The sequence below is a fragment of the Crocodylus siamensis genome, chromosome 5 (genome assembly GCF_052110815.1).
Source record: "Crocodylus siamensis isolate JL-2025a chromosome 5, ASM5211081v1, whole genome shotgun sequence".
Classification (NCBI taxonomy): domain Eukaryota; kingdom Metazoa; phylum Chordata; order Crocodylia; family Crocodylidae; genus Crocodylus; species Crocodylus siamensis.
In genome coordinates, this window is record NC_143399.1 from 148,156,904 (window position 1) to 148,175,694 (window position 18,791).

Below are 18,791 nucleotides of genomic sequence, written 5' to 3' on the forward strand. Positions count from 1 at the left end.
TGAGATCCCTAACTAATCTGAAGAGAGAGATTTCCTCCTCTTTTGTATAGAGGTCATCAGCATTTTCAGGTCCCACTAAGCTTGAATGGAATCATGGGTGCTCAGCATAAGGGTCTAAGCAATAGGCTTAGGAGTCGAGTAAGATGACACAGCTGTATGCACTATATCCAAAAAACACCACAAATAAAGTGATTAAAGCTCTTTACCGCCCTCTGCTGGAAAAAAAAAAGCTTACCGCTCAGACTAGAATGAATGAAAACTCAAAAGGTATTTTTATGCCGCAAATAACGGTCCATAGCTGCACCAAAATACTTGTGCTGTTCACATCAAGGTGGCAAATAGTTTTCTTTAAAATGTGAGAGAACATACAGTACCTTCTGAGACTACTGAAGAACTTGGATTTTATGTTCCTATAGACATGCATAAATGCATTTTTTTTCTTTTTTTTTTTCAATTAGAATATTGCTTCAGCCTGTTGATACTCTAACAGACAACAGGCTGTACATGCTGTGGGATAACATCTTGGAATGACCATTTGTCTTATTTTAGTAGTCTCTGGGGAGACATGAAAGGAACACAAATAATGCTAAGAAAAAATGTATACAACCAACAAAAGAAAGGAGAGATGAAAACAATAGGAACATGCTATATTTAAAAGAGGAAAGTAAATATGTAAACTTGTAGCTATGTCTGCCACAATTCTTTCTTTGACTGAAAAGATGTTTAAAGCTGGATATTCAAAAAAAGGGAAATATCCACCAGCAGCTTAAGAGGTTACAAATATTAGGAACATAAACTTGTTACCCTTTGTCCTTCAGGCCTTTAAGATATTTGGAAGCAGGCTTATGCATGCATAACTTGTCTGCTTTTTAGCCCATTCAAAAGATTTATTAGAGCAAAAAATCCCCATTACTATTTGTGGCCAGATACAGAACACAATCTAAGAGTTCCTTAGAAAACGCATCTACTTTTTTGCTTATGTAAGCTAAGGCTTTAAATCTTCTGTGTTTATTGGATTTTTCCATGTTTATGCTGCAATGACATGCTTGAGTTCTGGCATCTCACTATAGCAATACTCCAACAGGTTAGCCTTTTCTGCTCAGGAAATTGTACCCTGATTTTTGGCAGAACTCATCAGAAAACATGACCATAGTTCATAACAGTAAGCAGAGAGAAGTTGCTATTGCTATGCCAAACAACAGCATTAGAATAGTTTTAAGGAAGAAGAAAATGAAAAAGAGTAATTATAATTAAAGCTTTCAGTTTTCAGTGTGATAATTGCTAAAACATTTTTGAAGGGTAAATGTGTTTTTTCTAAGTACTGGCAAGCAAGAATTTAATATGAGTCACTGCACATGTGCAAAGACTGCAGCAAATTGCTCCAGGAACACAAATTATTGCAATCAACATCTTGTTTTCTGGTTCTAAATTTAAAAGCCTGCATATTAACACTACATTGGTAACACGTGCTGTTAACACCCTAATGGGTAAACTTTGATTCCAGCAAAACTACTTACCAGCTGGACTAAGCCAATAGAAAGTTAAATTTAAAAGGCCATTGGTGAAAGTGACAGGTCCAGATTTTTAATTTACCCATAAAATTAAATGATTTTAAAAACAATTAAGTTTCTCTTAATGGGGGAGACAAAGTGGTAAGTAGCCACCAATACTTCAAAATACAAATTAAAGCTTTATATAAATAACAAGTAACCCATGGAGTAGCCAAATCAGAAAACTGGATTTGTTTTGAAGTGTACATGCATATCTCAACTAATTATGTATATCTAATTTTAGATGAGGAACGGGTTTTGTTTTATTTTTGTTTTTTGGGGGGGGACACCCAGAATAAAAATGTTATTTTGATTTAATTATAAAATTCTAAAACCAAATTAAAATGAACTTGCACTCAGTCTCTGCTCCAAGAGTTAGCTAGAAAAGTACACAAGTAAAATGTTCTTTAAATTTCTACTGTAGGAACACTTTAATGGCTATAAACCAGAGGAAAAACACTAAATGAACTGAAACGAATACTAAAGAATATTAATTTCTGCAATTATTTTATCTGCAGTAGAAATATAGACGAATAGTTTATATTATAAGGTTGCTGTTTTATGCAGCAATTGTTAATAGTACATTACATAAGGCAAATATAATGGCAATTTTTTTCCTGGGACTTTTTAACATCTAACTATCCTGGCTTTGTTTAAGCATTCTTGTCATCTGTTCTCCTTCTCCACCTCCCCAAAAATCAGAGAGAGAGCTTACCACTGTCCTGCTTTAAAAGTAAAATCCTTATTCATGACAGCCAAACGTAGCCTTTTAACTGTTTCAGATTCATTGGTGAATCCACACACTTTTGCTGGAGAAATAACCTAAAGAAATGAAAGCAAGATGTAACATCAGGCTGGAGCCTTTTTCAGCAACTACTCAAAGACCCTCTGTGCAAGACTATCAGCATCTGGAATATTACCTATAGCACTTAAAACTTTGATATGTAACCAGATTAAAGAAGAAATAACAACTGTAGAATTGCATGCATAGAAAGCCATCCCCCCCATCCAATGTCTATTACAAAGCCCAGATTTTTGGGGGATTATAGTTAGGATTAATCTAAATTTTTCTTTAAAATTTAACCTTGATGAAATTAACGTAACTATATACCCTACACAATTCTAGTTACCATGTACATTTTTAGATGCTCAAACATCTAAAGAAAAACAGGGTGTCCAGGTCTGGCTATTAACTATACTTCAACAACATATGAGACACAGGAAAGTAGGCAAACTGAACAGGAGTAGAAATATTAATGTCCCACATATTAAATATAACTTCTCACAAATGGAAATTAATATACAAGGACTTTGATTCAGCAAGGCACTTGGTCCCATCCACTTCAATACAACTGCTCTTGCATTTTTACTAAAGCTAGGGTTATCCAATTATATAAAACTAGCAAAAATATACCCCAACCCAGTTCAAAATGGTGTCTTTCAAGAAGAGAACTCTTAACAGGGACCATGCAGCTATCAAAGAATAAGCATTCCCATCAGTGTAGAGTAGAAGTTCTTAACCTTTTTAGACTTGAGACACACCCCTCAGAATATGCCAACTCTTATTTTTCTATTAGCAAATTTCCTGTCAAGCATGATGGGGGGGAAGCTGGAACAGAGGCCTGCAGGCCCAGGCTCCTTCCCTCCTTCCCCCTGCTGCTTTTGGTCCGCCCCCGCCGCCCTTGGGTCCAGTTCCCCACTGCTGCCCCACCCCACGCCATTCAACCCCATGCTGCCACCTTGCAAGAATGGTGGGGAGGGGGATGTGGAAGGGAGCTTGCATGCGGTGGTGGGCTGCCACTGGTGACCCCTCCCCTCCCTCTCTTCCCTGTTCTCTGCCAACACCCCCTCCCTGCTGGCTTTTGTTAGGTGGAGGCACCCCACTCCAGCCCCTGCCTCCAAGAAGCAGGGCTGGGGGGGTGGGGCACGGCCAGCACTGCTGACCTCGCCTCCCCACCCCCACTCCATCCCCTCTGTCATGGCGGGGCTCCAGTCCCCCTTGCCTCTAAGGAGCAGGGCCAGCATTGTTGGGGCCCCCCACCGCTCCAGCCCCTCAGGCCCTACTGTCATGGTGGTGCTCTGCTGTGTGTCTCTTTCTGTGCACTCTGATTGGCTGCTGAAACAACCAACTGGAGTGCAAATAAAGCACTACGGACAGATAGACAGACAAAGGCTTTTATAATATTAGAATACTCAAAAAGAGTGAAAATTAATATTGTAACTTTTCTGTTGCAAGGAACACGGAAAGATCACAACAGGTCAGAATGCTTTTAAACACTATGGATTCCTACTTCATATCTCTGGGTTGGTCTTGTGTATCATGGTTGCTCACCTAACAGTGCTAACATTGTGTGGCACCCTCAACAGGCTCTCAAGGCACCCCAGAGTAATGCAGCACAGCCTGGTTGAAAATCACTGGTGTAGAGAACTTAACCAAAATCCCTGTATTTTCTAAATCATTTGCCCCTAATTGTTTTCTCTTAATCCATCCTTCCCTCAAAAAAAAATAATCATTTTGTAATACATGACATAGGGAAACAAGGTTCTTTTGTTGCAAACATCAACAAATGAAAAGAACCTGAAATGATCAAGTACACTTCTGACTGAAAAAATGATCCATCTAAATTGGAAGGTATAAAAATCTCATCTCCCCCAAAGGCCTATATTACACACCAAGGTAAAATTTTTTCCAATATAAGTAGGGATGCTGGGTGTCAACTCCTCACATCATAAAGGACCTGGTTTTCAAGAGACAGCTACTTAGAATTCTTTGGAAAACAAGCCTCCTTATCAAGTCAAGTTAGAACACTGGTTTTCAACTCCTTAGGCTCAAGGCAACCCTTGGAAAATGCCAGCTCTAAGATTTCACTTATTTTTGACCACTGAAAAGATCCTCAGTTGTAAAGAACTCAGACCACAACAGGTCAGAAAGTTTGGACACTGTGGATTCCTGTTTGAATTCACTGGGTTTAGCTCATGAACCATATGTACATGTTCACATAGTTAACAGTTGTGCATGACCCCATGGCAACCTTAAAAGGGTCTCTCAGCACCCTGGTTGAGAATCACTGAGTTATATAACTCGATGAAAATTTACTTTCTGCAGCAAAACCTCTAGATTAACCCATTGCGTATGATTCTATGCAAGGCAAAACACAATTTAATCATAATAGGCCTGGGACCATCCCTGAATTAACAGCATATCTTTTTCATTGCTTCATGTCACAACTCTGTGTATTGTATAAGACACTGTTTAACATGGCTGTGACCAACCCCCAGAGATCTTATTTGCTGGATCAGTAACAATGTGTGTGGGAAATTGAGCCCTAATTCTGAGGCCTGATAAAAAGCTAGTTAAAAGTATCTCCAATCTGTCTGAATGCTGTTTCTTAGTTTAAACTGAAGTTTATTATCTCTATTTTTTCAAGGGATGCTTGCTATATAATTACAACTGTTTCATTTATTTTATATAACTTGCCCCAGTATTCCCAAACCTTTGTCTATGTTAATCATTCCCTCTAACTTGAATTTACTATTCTGCTACCTTATTACTTTATAAAAACAAGATTTCTTAAAACAACAAATATGAATTTATATAATAGGGAGAAATGAACCTACTCTATGAATTGATAGATGATATGCTGCTGTATGCCAAAAGAGTTATATATTAAAGGGAGCATTTGTGGTAACAGCTAATACCATTTTGCCCAAGGCCAATGTGTATGTTGGGGAATCCATTATGTAACTATACAATTCCAGGTGCAAGAGAAACTTTTCAGTAAGCAGGAGGCAGAGTTTTCTGATCCAAGGTTTTTGACTCAAGCATTATATTTAAAAGGCTAATGGCAAGTGTCATGAAGAATAGCATTATCTGAAAAAAGGGGTGGATCCTTGTAAGAGGATCATCGTGGGCTGATCCCTAAAGCTGCAGACACCTCGATTTTCTGCACGTGGGGGTCCACCTAAACAAATCCTGCAAGGTCATTAATGCAACTTCAAACACGCTTCACCAAATTCTGCCTGAGGTTACATTTGTGCAAAAACTGGATTTCAAGGACAGTGCAAGGAAGCAATTCAACATCTGCTCCACAGTATAGCAAATATCTATCAAACTAAACGTGCCTAGCAATAAGATGATAAAATATTATCATATTAATGTTCAACATCTTACAGGGATATCAGTAGCTAACTTGTATGATGTTTTGGTGCAGGACAAACGGGCATTTTTAAATTATTCTTAAAAATTCAATAGCATTTCCTTCTCTAATAAAAAGGATTGTTCTACGTAGTTTTGTAAATAGGTCAGTCTACATCCTAAGCTACAAAGCATTTAAAAATGTTTTATCTATTCATTACACTAAGAAATATCAGAAGCAGTGATAGCTACCACACCATAACCATTCCATTTCTCATCTGTAAAAGATCAAATAGTTTAACAAATGAAACTTTAACTAGTTATGCTCTAATGTAAAACACATGTCAGGAAATGAATTTCTCCATAAAACAACATTTGAACACGTCTACTGTCCAGTAAAACAGCAGGATGCTTGCCAGCATAAAATAAAGTTAGAGCAATGTACTTTTCTTTTCCACTTTAATAGACAATATTAAACAGGAAATGCAGTCATACTAGTTAACAAGACAAGTGTCAGGCTATTTAAATGTTTCTCTTGGGGAAGAGGGCTTAAGTGCAGGAAATGGGCATACAATTTTGACATCCTTTCTTCCTCTTCCTTCCCAATACATACCCTAATTTGCTCCTTGGCCAACATTATTTGACAAAAAGCACTTAACTTCATGTTGAGTAACAATTAAAGTTTATTACAGAAAGCCAAATTTGATACAAATGATAGAGGATCTTTGAAGATACTGGCCATCCACAAAAATAACCTACTGGCACACTGCAAAGTTGAGGGGAACACAGGTTAAAATATAAATGTTTAGAATTGGACGAGCAGAAAGTCTCAGTCCCTTTTCCTTGCCCTGGCTATTTATATTATCAAACTTCAACAAGTGATACGACTAGTGTATTCATCTTTAGTAATGTTATATAGATATATTGTTTCATCTTTTCAAAGAACTATATAGACCAACCAAGATAACAGAGAGGGAAGAAACTGTTGACTACCTGGGATTTCAAGCTAAGCAGAGACCATAAATTAACCAATTTCTGTGATCAGAAATAAAACAACACATGTAAATCATTAAATATAAATTAAGTATAAAAAATGATAAAAGGTGTCAAGGAAGTTGAGGCAATAGCACTAAGCCTTAGTTCTTCACTTCCTTTCCTTCCACAGATCTCACCTAGCCCTCCACCACTTTTTGTTTTTTTTCCTTCCACAGCTTCACCTCTTGCTTCCCCAGGGTCAATGTACTGAACAGAGATGGTAAGTCAGGAGGGTAACTTAGCAGCATCCAAGAAAACAAGTTAGCTAGCAGAACTCAACAGATTCATCAGCTTGTTTTTGCTGAGGGGAAAAAAGTATACAAGGGAACAATCCTTTGTAGCTAGGGTTGGATTTTCAGAGGAACTAGAGTGCCCAACTCTCCTTGAAATTTAGAGGAAGAGATTGCAAAAATCTAGAATTCTTGGTTCAGAGATGATACCTTTTATAAGACAAATTAAGAAATAGCAAAAAAAAAAAAAAGTCTTTTTCAGTCAGCTTTCAGGCTCACATGCCCTTCATTTGGCTCAGGGAAAATAAAAGATGGTAAAGAATCCCCATAGGTAGGAAATAAACTTCATTTTTGCATAGAGGGAGTTGAAGATGGAAGTCTGTCCCTCTGGGTCCATGCAAGTGTCTCTGTGAGTTGCTCTTTGTTGTGAAGATCAGGCAGGATTACTTCCCTGTTGGTGTCAGATGGCATGCAGGGAGGTTTTTAGAAATCTTTCTTGTTGTTTAGCAGTGAAGTTTAAAATCCAAAACTGGCTAAAATTCATAATCTTCCATGGTTCAGGGATATATCTGGAGGCTGTGTTGGTCTGAGACAAAAAGAAATGCAAAAATGTGAGAGCCCAAAAGTTTGCAGAAAAACACGATATTTTTTTTGTGATTTAGTAGTTGGCCTAATAAGGTATCATCTCTGAACCAAGAGTTCTAGATTTCTGCATTTCTTTTAGTCTCAAACAAACATGGCTACCAAATACATCCCTGAAACAGAGGAAGAGATTGACATTTTCTTTTCGTTACTAGAGAAGGATTACTGAAAAGATTATTCATAATGGGTTGTTTGGTTTTTGTTAATTTCTATGTCAACTAATTAACAGGACATCTATGTTAAAGCTACACCACATCCATGAGTAAATTAATTTCATGATACAAAACTAAGACCACAAACAAGTGTTCCTTGCTTCTGTTAGAGGGCAAGATTTGATACTTACCATACCTATAAACTAAAGCACAAGCAGAGAAAATCCCATTAAAAATTGTTTCCTCACCAGGGCTCCTGAATTGTTTGAGTTCTTTATATGCAGTAAAGGAGGAAGAAAACTGTTTGTTTCCCTCTTTAGGCAATCTTTAAAAAATGAAAGACTAGAACAAAACAGCCAAAATCTACGCATCTCTGAAAAACTAATACAGGCATGAGAGAGACCTAAAATACCAGATACCTAATACTTCCTTAACTTGAACAATCCAAAATAAACCTGGAGCTGCTGAATGCCCTGATAAACTTACCTATTTAATATTTTAGCTCCATTATAGAATCAGAGAAAATTAGGGTTAGAAGGGAGGTCATCTAGTCCAACTTCCTGCTCGAAGCAGGACCATTCCCAACTAGGTCATCCCAGCTAAAGCTTTGTCTAGCCAGGTCTATAAATGTTCCAAGGATGGAGATTCCACTGCCTCCCTGGGTAACCTGTTCCAGCATTTTACTGTCCTGCTAGTGAGAAAATTCCTCCTAATATCTAACCTAAACTTCCCTTGGTGCAACTTGAGACCTTTGGTCCTTGTTCTGTCATCTGCCACCACTGAGAACAGTCTAGCTCCATCCTCTTTGAACCCCCCTTCAGGTAGTTGAAGGCTGCTATTAAATCTCCTCTGACTCCTTCTCTAGAATAAATTAACCCAGTTCCCTCAGTCGTTTCTCATAAAAGTCATGTCCCCCAGCCCCCTCACCATTTTTGTTGACATCGGCTGGACTCTCTCCAATTGGTCCACATCCTTTTTATAGTGTGTGTGTGGGGGGGTGGCAAACTGAACACAGTACTCCAGATGTGGCCTCACCAGTGCTGAATAGAGGGGAATAACCACTTCCCTTGACCTGCTGACAACACTATCAATGCAGTCCAGTATACCACTAGCCTTCTTTACAACAAGGGCAAAGGAGGTCCTTATTGAACTTCTTAAGATTTCTTTTGGCCCAATTCTCCAATTTGTCTAGGTCTCTCTGAATCCTAGCCCCACCCTCCAGCATATCTACTACTGCCCCCCAGCTTGGTGTCACCTGCAGACTTGCTATGGGTGCACTTTATGCCATTTTCTAGGTCATTGTTGAAGATATTGAACAGAACTGGCCCCAGGATCAACCCCTGGGGCACTCCATTTAATAACAGCTGCCAACTAGACATTGAACCACTGACTACTACCTTCTGAGCCTGATGATCCAGCCAGTTGTCTACCCACTTTACAGTCCATTCATCCAGCCCATGAATTATATTTTACCAGTTACCAATATGGACTTTACCAGTCCCAAAAAAACAATATCAACAGCAGCAGCATCTTCAGAATATACATACATTAAAAAAGGAAAACAAATGGCAACAACTCTCAGATAGGAAAGAAAGAAGTCTAATCACCATTAAAATATGATTACCAAGTCTTTTCACAACAAAAAGAAAAATAATTCAGTTCTGCAGAACAGAAATCTAACCTCCTGTCGAAAGTTATTTGCTGTTCTCTCCAGATGATCCATTTTTCTTTTGGATTTCATTGTGCTGTAACAAAAAACCAATGAAAATTACCATAATTACTACAACTGAAAGGCATTAATGTTCCTCTTAATGGTGTTTCTATTAAAAAGGCAATTTACCATATTAATCCATCCCCACATTTCAGATCACAGAACTCTAAACAAGAATTAAGATTAGTGGATAGTATAATTTATCTCATATTTAAACACATGATCTTAATATTGTGCTTAAAATATAGCCAGGTGATTAGAATATTGCTAGTTCTTTAAAGCATGATCGGTTTTTATTATAACAATATTATTTTCTCACACTCCTGGAAAAATAAAATATTTAGCAGTGTTTGTAAAATGATAACCTACCCATTGGCTGTGCAGTAACAAGAAGCCGAGTGCCTCAACCACAACAATGCATAACGAGCAGGAAAAATTCTGGCAGTACTTTGCAGTAACCGAGGAACAGCAAAAACTACAGAAAAAGCAGGATGGACCATGATGCTCCTTTTTCAATTACCAGCTCCTGATAAATCAATTTAAAATAATGATGTAATAAGTACTTCTTACTCAGCTTGCTTGATTTCACCTATAGCTCAAGAGGCATTGTTCCGGTTTTGAACAGTTCAGAATCTCCAAATACCCAATGACAACTTTTCCCTTATTCCAACCTATAAAACACGGCATGTTTTAATTAATTCTATGTTCTGTATCCAACAAGGATTTAATTGAAAATTGACCTTTTTTTTTTTTTTTTTTTAAGTGCTCCATGTGCAATCCCTGGAATGTGCAATGTGCTTATGTGCAATGTACTCATCCCAGGAAACTCACAAAGGAGGGTACCCACACCTCCAAAACAAAACCCACAAGCAATATTGTTATAGACTCAGTACAGAAAACAAGGATTGAACAGCCCTTCAGGTCATCACTGACGCAAAATGATGGAGCAAAGTGGAAAAACTATAGTGTACTGCCTCTGTTCTAGCTGTTCTGTTAATAAGCAAAGGATGTCAGTATTTATAGCTACTAAATTGAACCCTTTCACAAAGATTAATTCAGCAGATACTAAACCTTTTACTTTCTTGTTCTTCCTTTATTCAAAACAACTTCATATTGTTTCAAAATATAAATGGGAACAGCACAATACTGACTAGTGAGCTTTATATTCTAGATAATACTCATACTTGTAAATCCTTAAGAATGCATTTCCATCTTAAAATATGGTTTTAAGACTCCAGCCACCTTACTCCCGACAAAACAGCTATTGCAACCAAAGAAAGGAAAGAAAACCAAGTCTATTAGCAGATAACCAAATCAGGAAAGCTCATTAGTTTAAATGGTCCAGGAAGAGGCCCATATGGGATACTTACAAATGCCTTTACTTTTTGACATTAGACTACAATATTTTTTTTTAAATATCATTTTTAGAATGTTGCCTCTTGCCTCTCTACCAGCTTTCTTAAACTCTTACTCCCATTTAAAAATCATTACGCTGTATTCCTGAAAAGTACATCTTTTCCATCTTAGAAGGATTTTTGTTTTTCATTTTGTATTCTTTACAATGGCAATGATCTAGCATGTTTGACTGATTATACTGTATGTTCGTAAGCTTTAACCAACAGCTGCACTGGCTGGTCACTTAGCAATTTATCCTGCTTATAATCTTGTGCAAATGGAAGACTGGGCTTTTCATCATTTCTGAGACATCTCAGAAATGGAAGGCATATAATACTAGTCTTCAAAATGTCTAGTTTTAGACTTCAGAAATGTCTGTTATTGTTTTAACTGTACTTGAATAGTGATAACATAGCATTTAGGGCTGCTTGCAGATGTTTAAAAAACCCCACCAAAAATGGCAATTTTAAACTCGGCGTGCTCCCACACTGAAACTAGTACATGCCCAGAAGAGGCAGCATGTTAGTGGGACCCAGCTCACCCAATGGGTGTATTAGTGGGGCTTTTTGAGTGCTTTTATCTAATAGCTGATTGACTTGGCTTTAGATAAAAGCATCAAAAAGCCCCACTGAAGTGCCTGATCTATGCAGGCACTGCAGAGGCAGGCTGAAGTAACATGCTCCTGCTTCCCATAAAGCACAGGTTTTTTTTGGGGGGTGGGGAACGGGACGTTTAATGCCTACAAGTAGCTTAACTTTTAATGCCCTACTACTTTTTAATATTGAAATTTACAGAGATGGGTTTTGCTATTAAATATCAAAAAGAACTGTTAATATCTTTTTACTGTAACATATACTGTAGAATATAGAATAGATTACTGATGATCAATATTGCAAGCATTAAAGTGCCTAAGCTGTTTTTAGCAAGACATGATACAGGCCCAATTAGGCAGTCATGTTCAATCATATCAGCCTGTTTTGCAATTCTGTGAGCCTCAAGTGTTCAAAAAAATCCTTCACCAGGCCCCAAAATATGAGATTTGTTTACAAAAATCTGATGGTTTTAAACCAAAATACATGTCCATTCTATATACTTGCCTTTTATTTTCAGAGAGTCCACAGTACATTTGCTTCATGCTTTCAAGCTTTGCTGCACAATAATGAAGCCTACATTTTTTTTAAAGATAGTGGAGTCTCTTAGAAAACTGTTTATTATGGTAAAAGGGACTTTTGTGATATCAAGTGTTTTTCTTAAACTCAAGAAAAAGTCATGAGAATTAGAAGGCTGGAGTCTGAGAGGTAAAGGACTCAAGGCAAATGAAGACTTTAGTCTTCTTTTGATGAAGCTTCTTTTCTGATTTCATATCCTTAAAAAAGTGCTTGCAAGATAATTTCTACTAACAACAGTGACATCTGCTGGTAAGTAAATGGACCAACTTCAGAATCCCATCACAACTTTTGAGCATCAGTTGATTGTTTATCTTAAATGATTATGTGTTGAATGCATTTAGCTCCCCTCAGCAATGTAAAGTTGAAGCAAACACTGTTTACACGATCACTCCTTCATGCAATTGTGCCAGGGCAGGTATTTTTCAAAGAAAGATTGTAAAAACACTAGTCATTTTAATAATGAAACTGGATACAAGGACAGATGGTAAGGCGAGGCACCCAGGAGATGAAATGGCTGAGAGCAGCATGAACATTTGTAGGCTACATCCTAATTTGGCAAATGCTACAGTCCTTTCCTATCATGTGAGAAACACTGTATTTTCCCCACACCTATTTCACAGACATTAGGGCTGGAAAGGACTTCATGACATCATTGGGTCCAGCCCCCTGCCCAAAGGGCAAGAAGTCAGCTGGGGTCAGATAACCCCAGCAAGATCCAGCATTTCTTAAAGGTATCCAGAGTTGGTGCTTGCACTACTTCTGGCAGGAGTCTATTTCAGACTCGGGAGGCTCAGACAGTAAATAAGTATTTCCTTATGCCCAGTCTAAAGTGGTCTTCAAGCACTTTGACTGTTAGCCCTTGTCTTCCATTGGGTGCCCTGGTGAACAGACATTCTCCCAGTTCCTGATGCACACCCTTTATACACTAATAGGCTGCCACCACATCACCCCTGAGCCTTTGCTTTTCCAGGCTGAAAACTATAACAAGCACATGTAACATGCACCTTCCCCCAAAAATTGGGGTGTGTGTTTGAAGTGGGGAAGCTCTTTGCTATCTTGGCAGGCACTGGCCTTACCAGGGAAGACGAGTCCTGTTAGACCCCTTGCAGCCCTAGCTATTGGCTGAGCACCGCCACCTCTGCCTGAAACAGCAAGTGAACCGTGGGCAACATCTTAGGGAGGCGGGTGACAGGAACCTGTGTGTACAGCCGTTTCTAGGCCGCCAGAACAGCCCGCTACTCCGGGGCCCAACCCGTGTGACACAGAGTAAGTCCTCCTGGGGCACAGAGCGTCCAGGAAGTGGGGCAGCAAAAGTCACCGGCTGGACACCAGGAAGTACCTGGACCGGCTGCGCCGCTGGAAGGACTCACTCTACGTCCTACCGCAACTCTTGTTCCCTCCGCGTTCCGCCCCCGCCGCCCAGGGCGGGCTTCGGGGAGACAATGCGGGTGGGCGGTTGCCTGTCGGAACCAACGAGTCTCTCCGGTCCCCTCCACCCACCCCTTCGCGTACAGCTCCGGGGCCAGGAGCCGCCAACGGGCAACAAGGGCCCTACCCGGTGCTGCCCCTCCCGCCGCGTGCGGACCCGGCACGCGACGGCCCTACCGGCACCCAACGGCCGCATCACGTGACGGGAAAAGGGGCAGCGTCGCAGTTACGTGACAAAGGTCGCGCGCACGCGCGCTGTCTTCTTTCATTTCACCCCCACACTTCGTAGCCGTCCAAGCGGGGTGGGAGGAGCTGGTTCATGTGCGCACTGCGCTCTGCTGTCACCTGAGGGTCCAAGAGCATTGCTACCTAGGACGCATGCGCAGTGAAGGTTCTCTAGGCGTGCGGGAGAAGATGCTGATGATGTCTGGGATAGCAATGGCGTCAGGGAGGGAGGGGAACAGCTGCCTGGCCCCTCCCCCACAAAGGGGGCTTGGCTACCCTCGGGCGCCTGCTCTGTCCGCATTGGCTCTTGGCGGTGTGATGTAAGCTTTAGCCCACATGCGCCGTAGCGGCACATGCGTACTGGGCGCCATAGAGGTCAGCGCGCAGGCCGGGAGGGGTGCAGCGCGCCTGTGGGGGGTGGCCGGGGGTTGCGGGCGGCGTCATGTCCGTGTTCCACGATGAGGTGGAGATCGAGGACTTCGAGTACGACGAGGAGACCGAGACCTACAGCTACCCTTGTCCCTGCGGGGACCGCTTCCTCATCTCCCGGGTAGGGGTGGTCGGGCGGGGCGGGGCCGGGCCGGGCCGGGCCGGGCCGGGCGGGGGACGCTGAGCGTTGATGACCGTTGGCCACGCGCGGCCGCCTGTGTTGCAGGAGGACTTGGAGAACGGCGAGGACGTCGCCACGTGCCCTAGCTGCTCGCTCCTTGTGCGTGTCATCTACGACCAGGTGAGAGGTGCTTGGGCTGGACATGACAGGCCGCTTCCCTACCGGCCCTCTCGGGGCCCGGGCGCTCGGCAGCCTTGCCCTCTCCCTTCCCTTCCCCCCCTGCCCCCCGCAACTCCGTATCCAAACAAGCTTGTTTAGTTCTTTCTGCCCACCGGGATGAGGCTGCCTGGAGGAGAGTCCTGGTCAGCACCTGTTTCCTCTCCCCTTGGGCTCAGGCTCTGCTGGCACATGTCACAGGCCTGTGGTTTTCAGAGCATTGTGAGTGTGATCTCGCACAGAAACTAGTTTTTGAATTCTTGCAATAAGGCTGTGAAGTATGATCCAGCTGAAGGAATACCGCAGAAAGGAGTGAGGCTCATAAGTTGATAGCAGATGCTCTAAAGGTGGGGGCTAGGGGGGCAGCAAGCACAGCAGAGCAGGGTAGAGCACACCAACTGGGGATAACAGTAGGAAGAAGTTAAAAGACTGTTTGTTTTTTCTAGGAACAGTTTATGCGTGACGAAATAGTCTCAGAACCTACAACAAGCAAGGAATTGGTTAAATGCTGATGAATACTGTATGGACTCTGCTGCCGTTCAGTAAAAATATTGTGGGTATGTCAACGTGAAGAAGACCCAAAGAGTGTTTCCAAAGTGTTTGCTGCTACTCTTATCAGGCAGTTGTGTCAGTAGTTTGAGAGAGAATGAAATGAGACGGCAAAATGTTAGCAGGCTTTGCACATAAAGGAGCAAATAGTGACCGTAGAACATTGATTGTTTAGAACATCAGTTAACTGGAAGGTTTTGCACAGTTTTAACAAAGAAAAATGTTGTGCTTATCAGTAAAATAAGTTCTGTGTCCAGAATTCTGACTTGTATGAGTGTTCAGTAATCTGAGCCTCACTTTCTGGCATCAGGCAGCACTTGGATTTTGCTTGTTGAGATAACTGCTATTTACTAATACTTTTGAGAGATTGAAGATCACACTTTGCTATTTTAAGTTGTATGCAGCAGTCATACTTTTGCCGTGGTGCCCAAGTAGAAGCGTGTTGTTTTGTCCATGAAGCAGAAAGGTGAGATTTATAGAAAAGCTAAAGAAAGGGGAATCGGCCTCAAAAGTATTGGACGACTATAATGTTGGTCTATCAACAATTCATGACTTGAAGAAAAACAGTACATCCATTTATAAATTTTGTGTCAACTGTAGACAGCGAAGTAAGTGAAATAAGGAAATCCATGAGAGAGGCAGAGAATGCTCTGCTAGAAAATGCAGTTGATACATGGTTTCTCCAGATGAGAAGTTTAGGAGACCCAAATCAGGGCAGCTTCAGTGTGAAAAAGTACTTGAGCTAAATGAAAAATTTTAATGGGCATCCAAATTTCAATGCCAGGACTGGGTGGCTAAAAAATTTCAAGTTGCGTCATGGAAAAAGTGAGTTGAAAACACAAGGGGAAAAAATTACCTACAGACGAACCAGTAGCTCATTCATTCAAAATGAAATTTTTGTCTACCGTAGAAAGCAGAGGATATGATAGACAGTGTTTACAATGCTGACAATCAGATTTTAAATTGGAAAGCTTTGCCTCAGAAGACCTTAACCTCACAGCAGGAAGAAGCAGCTCTGGTATGTAAAGTAAGCACAGATTGCATCACAGCCATGATATGTGCCAACTCAAGTGGGTCCCATAGGCTTTCAGTGCATATCGTGTGAAAAAACCAAAACTCCCCAATGCTTTAAAAGACCTGCAAATGTTCCAGCAGCCTACAGAAACCAGAAAAGTGCTTGAGTTGACAGTGGTGTGTTTCGTGTTTGGTACAGGAATGCATTCATTCCTGAAGTTACAAAACATAAGAAATAAAATGGAAAGCATGGCATTGTTTTGCAAATTTTAGGTAATGTATCTTTCCATCTGTGTGAAGAAATTCTGAATAAAGAAAATGAGAATTCCAAGGTCTTTTTCCTCCCACCAAATATCACATCCATCCTTCAACCAGTGAATCACCCAGTGGGTGATTGAGACATTCAGGCATCTTTACAGAAAATTTCTGCATCAGTTGTTTCTTGCTGGTAGTGATGATGAAGGAATTTTTTAATGTTTACAAAAAATGAACCTAAAGGAAGCATCATACGTGATGGCAGATGCTTGGGCATCAGTATCAAGAATCACGCTGTTCCAAGCCTGGAAGAAATTATGGCCACCTGCTGTGATGCACACAGGTAGCAGTGGTGATTGGTGAGGACAACAAAGCAGAGGTCAACATGCTAGGTAACATTCCAGGTTGCTAACAGTGTGATGACAACATAGGTGGATGGCTTCCTGTTGATGCTGGAGATCCTGGTATCGTATCCTAACGGATGATGAGATTTGTAACCTCGGCTACACAAGAAACAGTGTAAACAGTCTCCTAAAGATAAAGAAGAGGAAATTGGCCCTTCACATGTGGAAGCCTTATCAGCTTTTGAAACTGGAATAAAATGGTAAGAGACAAGAAGAGGGTGATACAGTACAGCTCCTCTTTCTAAAAAAACCTTCGTGATTTGGCAGCCAAGAAAAGATGTGACCTCAAGCAAGAAAACCTCAACAGTTTTTGTTTTTTTCCAGGAGCTATACTGTTTGTATTCCAGGTGTTTCTTGTGTATAGAACTGTATAATAATGCAGTAAGCCAAATTGATTTCCTATTTCTTATATATTTTCTGTACAGTAATCTGATGTGTAGCTTTCAGCTCTTCATATTGTGATGTTTAGCATATCTGGAAAAAAAATTATTTGCCAGAATGATGGTGACAGTAGTAGGATGCTGATTTTTTTCCAGAATAATTATATTGGTAAACTCATACCTTTTTTCCATGAATGTTTGAATCAACCAATGGTTTTTTCTATGTAATTGTTCCATCCCAAACCTATCTAGCACTAGCTATAGACAGTAGTTCTTCAAAGTCTAGTTTTGGCAAGCACTCTAGTATAGTACACCAAATGAAACCACTGAATCACTAAATACCGACAAGGAGAAAGTGGGTGTCTTAATCTCTATTACAAAGGAACTAATTCATCATGAGGACAAAGCTGTACTGCTTTTAGAATTCTAATCAAGGTAATAAGTGTTCTGGTTAGAAAGTCTGCTGCTGTAGTTGTCTTCAGTAGATATAAACAAGTAAATTTATCATATGTTTCCACTAAAAGGAACAACATTTTAGCTTTAGGCTCTAAAGCAAGCTTGTAATACTGATTAGCAAGGTTAACTTGAAGTAGTTTAGGTAACGTCTAGTTTCCTTTGTACAAAGCGATGATGAGCCAAGTTTTAGTTATGCATGCATTCTTAACAGCCTGTGGATGACATGTTGCCTACATGCCCTGGGTTGAAGATGGCTGCTGTAACTGAAAGTATTAGTTAACCAGCTCCTCCAGTTATCTTATTAATGTACTGTTATCAGATAGTACAGGGGTGTCAAATGTGTTAGGCCTAGTCCTGTGCATCAAATGCAGGTCCAGTCCAAGATCTATCCCAATACTAAATATGCTGCAAATGTGTTTTGGCTGCTTGACAGCTTCAAATATTTGTGAAATCTGTACAAGTACTGTAAAATAACTGCTTAACCTTCATTAGGCTTTACAGATGTAGAACCTGAAACATTTGAAAAATGCTTATCAGCACTTCTTTCAGTGCTGGGGTCGGTGTGCTCCATATAAGTATAGTTTTGTACAAGAATAAGTGGTAGTCTTGGTAGATAAAGACTACCCCACTTCAAAATACTTTTCTGTGGGCTTCTTTCTAAATGAAGTCAGTGTTTCTTTAAATATTTATTTTAAAAGATGCCCTTCCCTGTGTTAGAACAGGATTTGACATGGCCTAAATTTAACATAAATGTTTTTAGATTTACTTTACAACATTTAATGATTCACTTACTGGTGAGGGATACCAGTAACTGAACCATATACTAATATCATTTAATTATTTCTGGATAGCAAAATAAGCAAGACAAGATTTAAAGTGTGTCTTGCTTTTTATAGGTTTGGCTGAGTCTGTAAACATTAGGGATAAATGATTATTTAAAAACTGCTTAGGGTTGCATCTAAACCAGATCATGAATATTCAGTTATGAAGCTCGGTAAGCTTTTTTTTCCCCCCTTTTTTGTATAAGAAAAATGGTTCCAAAAAAATCTTTTTACTTGAAAGTTCTGAATTTGAGTTGTGTGACTCTAACTTGTTATTGCTCCATTGGTTTATCACTAGGTGGTGCTCACATTATCTAGAGTCTTAAGTTTGAAAAAGATGCTATAGTATTTAAATTATTTTAAAATACATTTTAACAAATATTTATTTTGCATATTTAAATAAAGATTTTTCATATTGCAACACTAAATGTAATGGGTCACTGTTCTGTTTGTATAAGGTCTTAAGGCAATAAG

At 40.1% G+C, this 18,791-nt stretch overlaps 2 protein-coding genes across 11 annotated transcripts in view; one reads left to right on the top strand and one right to left on the bottom strand.

Annotated features, from left to right (window-relative positions):
• OXNAD1 (oxidoreductase NAD binding domain containing 1) overlaps positions 1 to 13,919 on the bottom strand; it is a 34,807-nt gene extending 20,888 nt beyond the window's left edge. Inside the window, exons 1-5 of one of the 9 annotated variants that reach the window (XM_090046608.1) lie at positions 13,793 to 13,809; positions 10,026 to 10,126; positions 9,825 to 9,930; positions 9,426 to 9,489; positions 2,266 to 2,372 (exon numbers count right to left, since the gene is read on the bottom strand). In XM_090046608.1, the coding sequence (XP_089902734.1) occupies positions 2,266 to 2,372; positions 9,426 to 9,485 (167 nt within the window). In that variant the 5' untranslated portion in view covers positions 9,486 to 9,489; positions 9,825 to 9,930; positions 10,026 to 10,126; positions 13,793 to 13,809. Of the gene's footprint in view, positions 1 to 2,265; positions 2,373 to 9,425; positions 9,490 to 9,824; positions 9,982 to 10,025; positions 10,127 to 13,358; positions 13,494 to 13,574 lie in introns of those variants that run through there. The other 8 variants (XM_090046607.1, XM_090046606.1, XM_090046605.1 and 5 more) reach the window with 8 other exon arrangements.
• A 73-nt stretch (positions 13,920 to 13,992) lies between these two features.
• DPH3 (diphthamide biosynthesis 3) lies at positions 13,993 to 18,735 on the top strand. 2 transcript variants are annotated; one of them, XM_090046610.1, is made up of 3 exons: positions 13,993 to 14,222; positions 14,328 to 14,402; positions 14,885 to 18,735. In XM_090046610.1, the coding sequence occupies exons 1-3, from the start codon at positions 14,115 to 14,117 to the stop codon at positions 14,948 to 14,950; spliced, it is 249 nt and encodes an 82-aa protein (XP_089902736.1). In that variant the 5' UTR covers positions 13,993 to 14,114; the 3' UTR covers positions 14,951 to 18,735. The 2 variants fall into 2 exon arrangements, with proteins under 2 accessions (XP_089902736.1, XP_089902737.1); XM_090046611.1 differs by having other exon boundaries at positions 14,090 to 14,222; positions 14,891 to 15,025.
• Positions 18,736 to 18,791: the final 56 nt, after the last annotated feature.